Source organism: Rosa chinensis, chromosome 3 (genome assembly GCF_002994745.2).
Source record: "Rosa chinensis cultivar Old Blush chromosome 3, RchiOBHm-V2, whole genome shotgun sequence".
Classification (NCBI taxonomy): Eukaryota; Viridiplantae; Streptophyta; class Magnoliopsida; order Rosales; family Rosaceae; genus Rosa; species Rosa chinensis.
The window spans coordinates 36333791-36348554 of NC_037090.1; the positions used below are offsets into that span (position 1 = coordinate 36333791).

The following is a 14764-nucleotide window of genomic DNA, read 5'->3' on the forward strand; positions in this document are numbered from 1 at the left end:
GAATCACTTGAATGCTTGCTGTCTTTATTTCATTTTTGTTTCAGCATTTAATAATGCTACTGTACTCTACTTCTCATTTTATTAATTTATTTCAGTTTCATAGTTTGACGGTTTGTTGTTGTTGTTCCAGTTTGATTATTGATTGTGTAATATTGTAAGTCTGTAATTACTTGATATGGCAGATATGCTGCTTTAGTTTAATCTCATTCTTTGATCAGTTGATAGCATTCATGAGCTAGAGAAGGGTGGATTTCAGTTTTATACATTTCTGTACTTTTGATTGTCAAAAATAGTGAGTTTCCGTTGCCCAGTTTGGAAGAAATATTTTTCAGTTTTGCACTTTGGCTATTGGCTGTTTCTGCTTTAGCCTGTCTGGAGTGGATTTCTCCTTTCTAGTACCTTGTTTAGGAACCGATAACCGACAAAACCGACCCAAATGAAAACTGTTCGGTTAGTAGTCGGTTCCAGCTTTAAAATTTGACAAACCCGAACCGAAAACATCTCCTGCGGTTTGGTTTTAGTTCCATTTAAAAAAAAAAAAACAGGAACCCTCCCAGACCTATGTGTTTGCATAACTGATAATTGCTGATTGTGTAAATCGAGGATAGACTTGTATGTTGAGATATTGTACCCCATTGTATGTTTGTACTTGTGACCTGAAAGTGAATGGGGCCTAGACATGTTGATTCCTAGTCATCCCACGGTGTCGATAACTGTGAACATCCACAGGGGGTTGTGCTCTTATGTGCATTGAGGAAAGGTAAGTACCGACGGTGAACCAATCATAGGACACTTAAGGCCAAGAAATGGATACTTTCGCTACTTATAGTCACAAGGACTACAGAGTAGTTGGCCGGTTCTAGAAAGATGGCAAACCGATCGGTCACCGATTGTTTTAGATTAGCAAGGAGGTAAGTATCTCAGAGCTCCAAGTTGTGTGAAGCATGCTGCATATGATTTTCCGAAAAAGACAATGACGATTGTTTTGTTTGCATTTGTTTTACTCGATTTCACAAATGCGCACAATCTATATCCTAGTAGCTATGTTTTTCTTATGAGTTTTCAAACCTAACTTAGGTTGGGTTGGCCCCTATTGGGCTAGCGAGGACGAAATGCACACCCCTACATTTCAGGTTACAACGAGGTCACTCCAAACAATCTAGATTAGAAGTGAGTCGTTGGCCGAGTTCGTGTGTTGCTATCCCTGTTGCTTGAAGTCTTTATCTTTTGGTACTCTATCAATTTACTCGCTTTCCTTTCAATGTTGAACTCAGTTGAATTCTATGAGGTCTTCCTACCTGGGAGCGCGCCACACCCTTTGTTTTATTGTTGCTGTTGAACTCCTTTTATTTCGGTTATGATGTAAGCCCTAAGGCGTCACAGTGTACTTGCCTACTTTGATTTGAAGTATTTCCAGACTTAATTTGAATATTGGGTTGTTGATCGAAAGTCCTTTCTTAGAAGTTATTTGTCTCTTATTTTCTAAAAATCGTATTTCAAAAGGCCTTGTAGTATTAAGTTGATAGGTTTATATACGTCTACAACGTATCGAGCTCCTATTGGCTTAATATTATGGCGCTATGGTATACCCACTCGGGTCGCCATAGGGATTTACTCAAGAAGGGCCTGAGGTTCCAGATAAGAAGTGGTACAGGTGTCTCGATGTGGCCTGATCTGTGGATCCCAAAACCTTATAGCTTTAAACCATATTCGCCTGTTATGCAAGGGACTAAGGATTTATATGTGTCTGACCTAATTGATTTAGAGAAGGGACAATGGGAGCTGTGGCTTTTAAACGAGTTGTTCATGGATGATGAGGTGCAGAGTATTGCACAAATCCCTCTAAGTCTGAATGGAGGTGAGGATAGATTACTATGGCATTTTGACAAGAAAGGAATCTACAGTATGAGGAATGGTTACCACTTAACAAGGTTGTTGGAGCACTTGGATACTAATGGGTCCAGTAGTGGGACAGGGATTGGCGGTGACAAATTTTGGAAGAGGCTTTGGAAAATAAATGTGCCCCCAAAGGTTAGAATGCATGCTTGGCATCTGGTTAAGGGTTTATTGTCCACGAAAATAGGCCTAGTAAGAAAGTGAGGCTCCCAGACTTATCATGCCCTTTTTGTGCATTGTGGGGAGAGGATGGGTTGCACGTTTTCAAGAATTGTGAAGCTGTTGGTGTGTTTTGGAGGGCAGGGCCTTTGCATCTTAAACTGGCCGGTAATGCATCCTGCACGCACTATTGATGATTGGGTCAAAGAAATGAGTGGAACTCTAAATGAGGTACAGTTGGAGTTTTTCCTGATGTCTTTATGGGTAATACGGAATGAACAGAATAATTTGGTTTGGAAGGGTAGGTGCTTTGATACTGATCTGCATATGTCCTAATGGATATGCTGCTATTTGGAGGAATATAAAAAACAGCAGGTTCGTGTATGAAAGAAAGGCAAGAGGCCAATCACAAAGTGGACCTACTCACCTAGTGGTAGACTGAAAGTTAATATAGATGGGAGCTTCAAAAATTAAAACAAGGTGGGAGGTATATGTGTTGTTGTCCGAGATGAAAATGGTGAGTGCGTAGTTGCATTGGCTAGGCATCTCCCTTATACACAGTCAGCATTACATACCAAGGTGGAAGCTCTTCGGGCTGGTCTTTTGGTGGCTGTTCATCAAGGTTGGGATGAGGTTGAAATTGAGTCAGATTGCGCAACACTTGTTAATGCCCTTGATATGGGTTTGGAGGACCTGACTGATATAGGCCGAATTATAGAAGACTGCAAAAGGTATCCTTACGCTTTCTTTTGTTGTCAATTCCAGTTTATTTATCGTGAAGTAAGTTGTGTGGCTAATAGGCTTGCACATCTTGCTAGTTGGGGTAATTTGGATGAGTTTTGGATTGAAGAGACGCCCGTTATTATTCGGGATGTTCTTTATGAGGATCAATGTAATGCTTTAAGGGGTTTAAGCTTGATGTCTCCCCCATTGTATTCTTACTTTTAATAAAACACAAGGGCACAACAATGAGGCTCCTGGATAGTCTGGGACCTTAGCCTTCTTGCATAAAAAAGAAAAAAGAAAAAAAGAAAGGCACTTTTAAATGCGGCCCGACACGGCTTGAGCTAGTTATTCAAACGGGTTGGGCTGAGCTAAGAAATACTGACCCAATGGCTTGGTCCAGCCCGAGCCCGTTATGGACCTAGCACTACTTGAGCACGTCATATTGCGGGATGTGGCCCGGCCTATTTCTATAAATTTTATTTTACTTTTTCTTATAATATAATAAATAGATAATTTATAAATAGAAAATTTATAATTTACTATACACCAATAATAATTGCCTCAAGCTTCACCTTTTGATGCAATCTGTAATGGAGAGCAGGTTGGCAATGTCTCCAACCAGATTGAATGGACACCCCCCCCCCCCCCCCCCCCGGTAATGGGCCACCTCAAACTCAATTTCGACGGTGCATGCGACTTGAAGAATGGAATTAGAGGTATGGGAGTAATTTTCAGAGACTATAGAGGAATTATGAGAGGTGCACTGGCTGTCCCACAGGTTGGCCACCTCCCCCCAAGATCAATTGAAGCATTGGCATTACTGCATGGCCTTAGATTCGCAGCCCATGTTGGTTTCGCTCACATTGAAATCGAAGGTGATGCACTCTCAGTTATCAATAGCCTACATGATAGTTCGGAGGATTTGAGTTTTGAAGGTCATTTAATTGATGAAGTTAAGTCTTTAATTCAGTCTTTTCATTTTTGTAGTTGCCATTTTGTGAAACGAGAGAGGAACAAGGTTGCTCACCGGTTAGCAAAAGAGGCTTTAAAACTTAGTCAACCGTTACTTTGTTTGGAGTCGGGGCCTATTTGGCTCCATCAGTCTGTCAGTATGGATTTCCAGTGTGAAGTCTAGTTGGGTCGATTGTCCTGCGATAGTATCCAAGTTGGTGCTCTTGCGGACTTTTGCTCCACAACTCATTGTAATTCATTCATTGTTAATGAAGTTCCTATTTGATAAAAAAAAAAAGCTTCACCTTTTGATGGGGGCCATGGACTTGCGAGTGGAGAAATTGGAAGTCCGTTGGTAAGTGACCAATAATTTCATCGATCAAATTAGGGAGCTGCGTCTGTGGGAAGTTTCAGAAAATGAAAGCAAATTCACCACCTTTCCTGTCCTGGAAATAGCAAACTAACCCAGTAGGGTAAGAGAGAATTTCACCCACTGTAAAACTGTAAAACCTTTTAATGTCCAAGAAGCGACTCTTTTTATGTTTCATCATCAAAGCGACACACGCACCCACCCACTCTCTCTCTGTTCAACTTTCTTGCTTTTTACATTATCAAGCCTAGCTAGCTCCGTCAAGGCTAAGGGAGATCCATCTATCTAGAAGTCTCCTCAATCTCCAAGACACAATACTCTGGGTCTATAATAGCTGAAGCTAATGGAGTTCTATCAGTGTGTCTTTCAGGTTAGAAACATATTCTACTTACTATTTCATATATATGTTGTATCCTCCAATATTTGTTTTCGTTGGTTTTGATTCGTTTTTGTTTTCGTCCTCAACGTTTGCATATTGAAACAATAATAATTGGAAGACGATGAGGATGGTCATTGTGATTAGTGTGGTAATGGTGCAATGGTTCGGTATCATAGCCAGTCTTAAGTGGATATGGAAGAATTGGTTCATTATTGTGGTGACATGGAACGTAATAGCCAGTCTTGGGTGGATATGGAAGAGTAGGTTCAGTTGCATGGTTGAAACCCCAGAGCCAATATCAGAGGATAATCAAGAACTGGTTGACGTCGATGCCTCTGCATCTCTTCCTTCATCATCAGCTGAATCATCAGCTCCTAGGTGGAAGCATGATGTGTTTTTGAGTTTCCGCGGTGTAGACACTCGCAAAGGTATTGTATTCGAATTATACGATCGACTGCAAAACAGGAGAAAAATCAAAACATTCATGGATGACCAAGATCTTCAAGTAGGGGATGTTATTTCTCCCACTCTCCTACTGGCAATTAAAGAATCAAGGTTTGCAATTATTGTTCTCTCTCCAAACTATGCCTCTTCCACTTGGTGCTTGGAGGAACTTAGAAACATTTGTGAATGCATGAAAGAAGACAACAATAGAATTCTGCCACTTTTTTATAATGTGGATCCTAGTGATGTACGAAATCAGAAGATGAGTTTCGGAGATGCTTTCACTAAGCATGAAAAATCTGGGAAACACATATCAGGAAAGGTGCAGCAGTGGAGAGATGCTTTAGAAAAAGTGGCAAATTTCTCTGGATGGCATATACAGAATTATAAGTAAGCATGATGAGACTTTTTTTAATTAGTAATACTTGTGCTTTTGGATTTATCATTAATTTTCCCGATGATTTTCTGATCCATAATGCTTACTTGCAGAACTGAAAGAGAACTTGTGGATGCTATTGAGGAATCAGTGTGCAATAAATTACGACCTACTGAACATGAGTTTATAATGTCCTTCGGAGGTTTTGAAGCATTTGAAGCAACAAAACAAGCCATTGTTAAGGTCGTGAATGCGCTAAAAAAAGATGAGGCCACTACCATTGGAGTCTACGGAATGGGGGGCGTTGGAAAGACGACAATGGTGAAATATGTTGGAGCACAAGCCCAAAAATGTAGGCTTTTTAATCAAGTGATTATGGCTGTCGTATCCCAAAACCCCGACTTGATGAAAATTCAAGAGACATTTGCAGAACTGCTGGGCTTGAAATTGGAGGAGAAGACAGACATTGGAAGAGCCAGTAAATTGAAGGAGAAGATATTGAAAGGAACTGGGATCCTCATAATCTTGGATGACATTTGGAAGAGCATAGACTTTTCAAGCATTGGAATTCCAAGCCACAACGAACTTCAACGATGCAATTCCAAAGTTCTACTGACTACCAGAAAATTGAGTGTTTGCCATTCCATGGATTGCCATGCAAACATACATCTCAATATCTTATCAGAAGAAGATTCTTGGAGCTTATTTGTGAAGGAAGCAAGGAAGTACCCTCTTGACAAATCATCCACTTTCTATGATGTAGCACGTAAGGTGGCTGGAGAATGCGCCGGTCTACCAGTTGCTTTGATAGCAGTTGCGAGGGGCCTTCGGGATAAATGTTTGGATGGATGGAAAGAAGCTGCTCGACGACTACAAGCGTCCCAACCTCCCAACCCTGAAGATGAGGGAGATGTGTTCAAATGCATAAAGTTAAGCTATGATTACTTGAAATCTGATGATTCCAAATCATGCTTCTCGCTTTGCTGCCTGTTCCCAGAAGATTATGATATACCAATTGAATACTTGCTCATGTATAGAATTGGGAAAGGAATGTTTCAAGATTCCAACATGCTAGAAGCCCGAGACACAACATATTCAGTGGTGAAGGACCTTAAAGATTCTAGCTTGCTTTTAGACGGTAGAGATGACGGATGTGTAAGGATGCATGATGTCATTCGGGATATGGCAATATTAATGATGTCATTATCTGAAGAAGGTCAGCGGTTCTTGGTGAAAATTGGCTGTGAATTGAAGAATTGGCCAAAGATTGATGCACATAAAGGCTACTCTGCAATCTCACTAATGAAGAACAAAATTTGCAAGCTACCCGAAGAGTTGGTATGTCCAAATCTCCAGATTTTATTACTACAACACAATGCTTCTTTAAATGAGATCCCAAAATCATTTTTCCAGAGTCAGAATGAATTGAGAGTCTTGGATCTTAGCTACACTCGTATTTCATTACTACCCCAATCAATCAGTTTTCTAACCAACCTTCAAGCTTTGTATTTAGATTATTGCAGGAACATAATTGACATTTCTGTAATCGGAAAACTTCACAAGCTTGAGATTCTTAGTATGAGAGAATGTGCTCTGGAAGAATTGTCAAGAGAAATAGGACAGTTGACCAATCTAAGGATGCTGGATGTCAGTGCTGTACGTATTCGCACAATCCCATCTAAAGTGATATCCAAGTTGCATAAGTTAGAAGAACTGTACATGGAATGTGGATTTTTGGACTGGGGGAGTAAAGTTGATGGAGAAGGAGAAGAAACTAATATTGGCTTTGATGAATTAGCTGGTTTATTATATTTAAGCATTTTGACAGTTTGCATATCGAATGCAAATGGCATCCCTAAAAGTGTTGAGGTCGAACCGAATTGGGTTTACTTCGATATCAGTATTTGCAGCGGCCATAATGGAGAGAGAGTCATTAAAAAACTTCGATCCGGTTGTAATTGTAGATCCTTGAGCCTTTATAGAACTGACACAACCATAGGAACCTTTCCGGACTGGTTTGTCAACGCTGTGGTAAAGAATACTGAGAGGCTGCGTTATAGAAAATGCAGAGGGTTAAGTAACATTCTTGTGGAATATGACCGTGGGAGGTTTCATGGACTGAAAGTTCTCTCTGTAATTGGTCGGTGTACGAACTTGAAAGAATTGATGAATGCAATAACATGTGTTCCATATATGCCTGTGCTTGAGAACTTGGAAGAGTTGTATCTGGGAGACCTGTATCACCTGAGGCAGTTATGTGTTGGAGAGTTACCACCTGGATCTCTCTGCCGTCTGAAATTATTGAAGGTCTGTATGTGTCCTATTTTTGGGAATGTACTGTTGCCATCAAAATTATTGCAGAAACTAGAAAATCTGGAAAAACTAATCTGTGTGACAAGTAAAGTGGAACATGTTTTTGGATGTGAAGGATTTGAGCCAGATCAAACAAATCTGAGAGAGATGGTGTTGTTCGATCTACCCGTAGTAAGAAGCATGTGTAATGGTCCTGCTCCATGTGGAATGTTCCAGATTCTAAAGAAATTGGTCATTGAGAAATGCAACTTCCGGGGAAGTCTCTTCACATTTGATGTAGCTCAGTGTCTTTTTCAATTGGAAAACCTTATTGTATCCAAATGCCCTGTCTTGGAAAGAGTAATCGAAGCTAGAAGGGAAATATTGAACAACAAGAAGACCGTTCTTCCAAAATTGAAGAACTTATGTTTGCGATATCTTCCGAAGTTGTACGACGGAAGTGATACTATTGATTTTGAGTGTCCTTCATTGGAAAACTTGTGTATGCAGGAGTGCCCCCACTTGCCATTTCCATCCTCTGTTTCTGACTACTTCCACAGCAGGAATCAAGTTCTTTGTAAGAATTTTCATCTTTTCGATGATGTTCGTTGTCTGAATCGGATGCGCAGACGGCGACTCATAGAGTATGTCGCTGGGTCATAAACTTAATTCATTTTTCTTTTTCCCTTATGGTAAGCAGACATAATTGTTAGGGTAGTTTGAGTTCCTGCTAGTAAACAAATAGAAATTATAAGCTGTTTTGGTGAGATATATATACAAATACACACACACATACATATAGAGAGAGAACTTTTCCATAATTAACATTATTTATTTATATTGAGATTATTCGTTTGAAGGCCTTCAACGCCGTGAGGTCAGCCGTGACCTTAGACCCGTCAACTCGCATACGACTGGGAAGATGAAACTATGATTGGAGTTGTAACCAGAGGGACTTTTAAGGGACACGGAGAAAGGCACGTGCATCGGAGAGATAAGGTTCCAAGACTAAAAAGTCTTCTCCGTCATTGAAGAGTCTTCAGAAAACCTTAAATGGAATGTTATGGTCTCAATTTCATGGTGATGTTGTTGGCAGCCTGAGATATCAAAACGACGAGGGAGGAAATGCTGGCTGTAATTGTTTTTTGCCGCCTAAGCTCAGTTAGTAGATGAATTGGCTCAACTTGCCCATAACAAGATCAAAACTAATTCCGGGTATCTCTAAACTTTTGTGCTTTCAATCACAATTTTCAATTGTTGTTGGCTTGTATTGATGGTATGGTAACTGAAAGAAATCTTGGGCATCTGTTTGTTTTTATAAAGGTTTTGGTTGCAGCTGGTGTTTGTGCGGTAATTGGGCAGCTCTCCAACCCTTTCACTAATGTAATTCTGTATGGCAAAGAGTTTGATTTCAAGTCAACCCTTCAGGCTCCACGCATTCCTTTGTAAGCTATTCTTAATTTTGTAATCCAAACCATTTATGTAAACGTGATTGGTCATACCCTCAGTTAGATATTGACTCGTGCAGAAAATTGCTTTTGTTGCTGTTTTCTCTGTGTAGGCACTAGTGGCTACTGCAATAACGCTTGGCCTTGAAAGGTATGCACCAATTCTCCTTTGTTTGCACCTGCAGTTGGGTCAGAATTAAGTCAATGAACTGATATTCACTTCATGACTGTAATGGTTACGAATCAGGGGCTGTTGTTTATGCAGGCATTGTGATGTATGATGCCCAGGTATTAATGTTGACATATCTCTTTCTTTCTCTATCCATCTTTTCCTTGATCCTATTAAATTGATAGGTCTACATGTTTTGGTTGATGAAAATTTGAGCTGAAATACTGTTTAGGATTAGTGAATTTGATGTAATTGACATTGAAAACAGCTTAATTCTAGCCAAACTTGATTTGTGTTCAATGGCAGTATAGTGTTTTGAAAATTTGGGTTTGTTTGCTTGACAGGATTTGTGGTTATAAAGTACTTGCAATTTAATTGTTGGTTTCATGAGGTTTGATTAAAGAGGAACGAAAAAGTGACTCTACTCATTGATTATGTTAGCATATTGGAATATCTGCTGAGAATGCTCACCAACATAAAGTTGATGTTACAACAATATACGAGCAAATTAGCTTTTATCTAATGGGGTTTAGTCCAGAACTAACTTTTAGACAGATGACAGAAAGGGCACCAACACATTAGAGTATTTCCATGGTTATATTTTACGTGGTTATCAGATAGTGATGATACAAAATAGGTCATTTCAATTGGTTAGAAGTATTAGTGTGAGCGAATGCTGATCGTAGATTTATACTCTGCAAGTTGAGAGGCTGCATAGTGTCTCTCTGTTCCATCTTAGTCATCAGGAAACAGATGCTTCAGAATACTAAGCAAGAACAGATACAGTACTAGTTTTCAGGAGAAAACAATCAAAATAAAGAAAGATTTTATCTTTTTGTGAGACCAGTAAAAATATTGCATTCTTCTTATTTGATGCTGATGATAGAGAACTTTATTTTTCTTGGGGCCTCTTCTTCTGCTTGTTATTAGGATGTTTAACTGTTGGCATCTAGTTTAAACCTGACCAAGTGCCATTCTGCTGACAATGATAGATAGGGCAGTTCTGTGCTTTTGAAATCCATACTGCAGCTTGACAGTATTTATACTTGGTGAGAAGCTTTTCCCCCCTTTTATTAGTATTGCTAAATCAGTTATCGTGATAACTAAAGGGATGACACTGTTTGCATAATTCCTTAGCTTGGGAAGTCAATACAATCTACTAAGGAGAATAAGTTGTATATAGACAATCTACAAAGGTATTAAAATTCAAAGCCACAAATTCATAACATAAAGGAGACAACAAGCAGCAAACTTGTAATTTTTAGCTTTCATTTGCACCCGGCTTCATTTCATACATCTATATGAAGTTTTATTTGGGAATGACAAATGGTAAAAGTTTGGTTGTGGCACTTCAATCTAATTAAGGTCAGCTTAGTAAGGCTTATTAAATACATTTCAGCTATTTGGTAGCAGGAATCACAGAGAACTAGCTTGCAGGGTGTTCGTTTTGTTTCAGAACTAAAAGCTAGGCTTCCTTTTTTTTTTTTTTTTTTTCTGGGTCAGAGTAAGCCTGTAATATTTTTATATTGTGATATCTGCAGGGAATTCCTTTAGTGATATATTGGAAAGATGCATTTTCTACTTATGTTGCTTTGCCACTTCAACAAGCTTTACTTTCAGTAATACAAAGGTACGCACTTATCTGGGGTCCTTTCTTTTTGGTATGTCATTTTTGGCTATTTGTGGTTTGGAGATGCACGTATGAGACAGTAAGAAGGTAAATATGAAGTATTATTGTGGATTATTGGTATAGTATAAAGTAGATAGAATCCTCCTACTATTTCTGAGTGAATTTATCTCTTGAGCAGAGACAACTAAGGACTTTGTGTCCAAGTTGGAACTTAAGCTCGGCTAGAAAGTCTTAGATGTTGGCTGTGGCATTGGGGGATGTGACTTTTACATGGCCAATACGTTTGATGTTGATGTTGTTGGCATTGACCTCTCTGTAAACATGATTTCCTTTGCCCTTGAACAATCCATTGGACTCAAATGTGCTGTTGAGTTTGAAGTTGCTGATTGCACCACGAAAACATATCTTGACAATAACTTTGATGATATACAGCCGTGACACCATTCTGCACATTCAAGTAAGAACCCAGCAATCCTTTTCTCCATTGAAAAATAGTTAAACTGAGCATTTTCTGTTATCTCCTTTTGCTTCATTGCTCTTACAATTAACTCACATCCAACTGATCTTATGTGTAATGTTATGTTCTTATATTCATCCCTTTATTTGTAAATAAGGTAGTTTGGGATGGTTTCATAAGTGACTGTCTGTGACCTTGTAATGAATGAAAAATTGTTGTTACTATACCTGGTTCTCAGACAGATTGATTAAACAGAACATAAGACTACTTTGTCAAGTGTTAAAGTATACAGTATTTATGACTCTGGATGACATTAAAACAACTGCCAGGACAAGCCTGCATTGTTCTGATCCTTTTACAATTGGTTGAAGCCAGGAGGCAAAGTTCTCATCAATGATTACTGTAGGAGTGCTGGCACTCCGTCGGTTGGATTTTCTGAGTACATTATGCAAAGAGGATATGAACTCCATGATGTAAAAGCATGTGGTCAGGTAAGCAAGAATCTGATCACTTTTACTTGGGCTGCCTCTATAAAACACTCTATTCATACTTTACTTAGCATATGAGGTCATTCTTATTTGTGTATAGTTATAATGAACTCAGATGCTCAAGGATGCTGGTTTTGATTAGGTCATTGCTGAGAAGCGTACTGAACAGGTCTGCAACACCATGATATTTTCTGTTTTTGTTTACACATCCACTGTTTTGAGCACCCTAATCTGATACCAAATTTTTTTGTGGCGCATCAATTCAATCAAGTCCTGCAGCGGGAATTGAATGCTGTTGAGAAGGACAAGGAAGCAAGCATTCATCCAGGATTTTTCTGAAGTATGTTGTTCCTCATTTTCTGTGCTTTCTGCATTTGGATGTGATTATCATTTTGTGAGACTTTTCCTTTTAAAGTTAAACTAGGACTAAAGTTAATGTCAATAGTGATCTTCAGAACCTCAGCCATTATAGAGTATCCCTGACCTGATTCTCTGAAAATCTAGTGTTCTGATTTCAGTGCAACCTTTAAAATTTCATGCAGCGGGTTACCTCAACTCAGTGCATGGCTGAGAGTTCAGTTCTTGATGCACCGTTATCCTCACTTGTCATGCCTTCCATTAGCCTCACTGTTTGCAGCATATTAATAATTGGTGTACTATGGCCTGATGAATCCGGCGTTTTTTTAGGTGCCATTTTTTAGAACTAAGTCCCATTTTGGCTTTTAACAATAGGGTTGGCGTTAGAGCTTGCTGTGGAGTACGAAGGAAAGCATGATAACAATAATGCGTGTAGATGATTGCATTGTTGTACAAGTTTGGACCCAGAGGATACCATTATAAAATCCTTCACACACATGCTTAGCTTGGCTTGCTTGGCAGCGGAGGTCCACATCGCTGTCCACAGAAAAAGGGTGACTCTGCAGATGAAGGAGCAGGTGTAATTTGTGTTCCTCTTGGTCCTCTACGAGGCTAGACAAGGCCTCAGAATTTTTTCAGGCAAACATGATTTGTTTTCAAGAGACAGTTACTTGTTTAATAATTTATTTGCTCTGTTTTACAATGTTCAATTGTAAAACTGGTGTAACTGTATGTTTCTAATTTTTACATGTGCTTTGCTTTGCCGTAGCTATGCTTGCAGCAAGACAGGCTAGTCTTGGCTAAATTTTAGCTACGTACTAGGCAGTATCTCAAGTAATGGGCTTTAAAGGTAGGAGCTGATTTTGGAACAAAGATATGAGTCTCATTCCAGTCAACAACATCCCTAGTATTTCCAACTCAGGTGATAATAGGTGGTTCATTTTCTATTGGTCTAGGAAAAGGGTTAAAAACATTTCTGGGATGGTTTTCCTCGTGTTTGGGCTAAAAGCCATGAGAGGGCAAGGCTTAGTAATCAATCGAAAACATGTAGGTTTGAAATAGTAGGATAAGGATGCCAAGCAACAACAAAACATTCAATTTATAAGCCAATCTCCCAACATAACTTGGGAAACTAAAGAGTCCACCACATGAATGATTGTAGTGCACGACAATCGATGGAAGAGCAAACACTCTTCACAGAACCAATAAAATAGACGAGATAATATTCAGTGCACCAACGTGCATAAGCAATTAAGCATGAATGGATGACTAGATAACATCAAGTACATTTTTTTGTTATTAAAAAAGGTTGCCTATAAATAATTAAATATCAATGACTGAAATTTGCTGAATCTGTTGGTTTACTTGCACCGCCGGTTCATATAAAATATACTACACCTGTCATTGCTGCAATAATTTTCCGTAGTTATCAAAATCCAAGGAGAGCAAGGCCTTAAGGGTTAGATCATATAGGGACAGAAAACCAAGAGGAGTAAAAGCAATCAAGAGAAGAACCAAGAAAACAAGCAAAGTAAAGTCGACAACTTTCTCACTCTCAATTCTATACAATCTCATATATTTATCTAGGTTGAGTAAGAATAAACTACGAAAAAAATAAGACAATGCTTATTAGCACTCCCCTTTTCGCGGAGCTGCAATCTGAAACCCTAGTTTCGTGAAGTAGGGCGGCGGCTTCGTCTGCTTGCTTTTCACACTCGGCGTCGCCTTCTCGGTTCGGTAGCGCAGGCGGGGAAGACTTCTCCCGTCGATTTGCAGTGTTGAGGCCAAGGTCGCGGCACAGAGGTCGAGCTTTGTCTTACGGAGGTCGGATTGGTATCAACGTCGAGTTCTGGATTGGTGTGCGTGCAGTCGCAGCAACCATCGACTAGTGGTGGTGATCGGATCTATGCAGCGGATTTGGGAGTGAAGTCGGGGCGAGGCTTCGAGGACTTGATTGCCGGCGAGGTTTGGTGAGCACCCACACCAGGTTCCGCCGAATTCCTCCAATGGCTGAAGGGCGAGGCCGACCTCCTGAGATGTTGGAAGGGCAGAAGTCGGATGTGTAGGGTTAGTAGCGGCTCCGCGCAAGCCCTCTAGGTTTCCGGTGCTCTCCGGTCCAATCTCAGAGTGAGGGCAGTGGGAGTTGGGTTGGGCGTTTGGGCTTAAGCCCACTTTCCCTCCTCTCTCTGTTTTGGGCTGAAGTTTGGGGCGGGTCTTTTGGTATGCTTGTTGTGGGCTGGACTCAACATGATCCTAGATCCAGGCTGTTTCACTGTTTTGACTGGTGGAGGGGTACACCAAGATGGTCTTAGGCCCCAAGCTAATCAAGGCAGATGCGGAGTTAGGGTTATGTCACAATAAATTTAGTTGTTAGTTTTCTTTCTGTTTTTAGTTTTTGTTTTCCCTTTGGGTTTAGTCTGATTGCTTGTGCAGTCAGTTTAGTCTTTAGTTTTTTTGGATTTCTTCGGATTTAGTACTCTTCAAGAGCATGCATTGTAATATGAGGGGTGTTTGTACCCTTCATGCTTGACCGAGTGAGGTTGTATGATTTACCATCAATGGATCAGTCTTCCGTTGCCCTCAAAAAAAAGAAAAAGAAAAAAAGAAAACAAGCAAAGTAAT

At 39.8% G+C, this 14764-nt stretch overlaps 2 protein-coding genes across 16 annotated transcripts; both read left to right on the forward strand.

Annotated features, from left to right (window-relative positions):
• The first annotated feature begins 3439 nt into the window (after positions 1–3439).
• Positions 3440–3916, forward strand: LOC112194512. The gene has a single exon (XM_024334739.1). The coding sequence runs from the start codon at positions 3440–3442 to the stop codon at positions 3914–3916; it is 477 nt and encodes a 158-aa protein (XP_024190507.1).
• Positions 3917–4235: 319 nt separating this feature from the next.
• Positions 4236–12910, forward strand: LOC112193384 (probable disease resistance protein At4g27220). Of its 15 annotated transcripts, XM_040516896.1 has the most exons (15): positions 4236–4472; positions 4600–5315; positions 5415–8237; positions 8454–8592; positions 8690–8808; positions 8917–9038; positions 9155–9192; positions 9289–9329; positions 10203–10259; positions 10752–10840; positions 11019–11297; positions 11627–11788; positions 11901–11954; positions 12057–12125; positions 12518–12910. In XM_040516896.1, exons 1-4 carry the CDS (start codon positions 4446–4448, stop codon positions 8467–8469), a joined length of 3582 nt encoding a protein of 1193 aa, XP_040372830.1. In that variant the 5' UTR covers positions 4236–4445; the 3' UTR covers positions 8470–8592; positions 8690–8808; positions 8917–9038; positions 9155–9192; positions 9289–9329; positions 10203–10259; positions 10752–10840; positions 11019–11297; positions 11627–11788; positions 11901–11954; positions 12057–12125; positions 12518–12910. The 15 variants fall into 15 exon arrangements, with proteins under 15 accessions (XP_040372830.1, XP_040372821.1, XP_040372822.1 ...); XM_040516887.1 differs by having other exon boundaries at positions 5415–8285; positions 8454–8808; positions 10752–10927; XM_040516888.1 differs by having other exon boundaries at positions 5415–8285; positions 8454–8808; positions 11886–11954.
• Positions 12911–14764: the final 1854 nt, after the last annotated feature.

Excerpts from the sequence above, each read along its gene's own strand:
- LOC112194512 (XM_024334739.1), top strand. The coding sequence starts at position 3,440 with ATGGGCCACCTCAAACTCAATTTCGACGGTGCATGCGACTTGAAGAAT.
- LOC112193384 (XM_040516887.1), top strand. The coding sequence starts at position 4,446 with ATGGAGTTCTATCAGTGTGTCTTTCAG. Across the intron at positions 4,473-4,599 it reads TCTATCAGTGTGTCTTTCAG|ACGATGAGGATGGTCATTGT; the intron begins GTTAGAAACATA and ends AATAATTGGAAG. Across the intron at positions 5,316-5,414 it reads TGGCATATACAGAATTATAA|AACTGAAAGAGAACTTGTGG; the intron begins GTAAGCATGATG and ends GCTTACTTGCAG.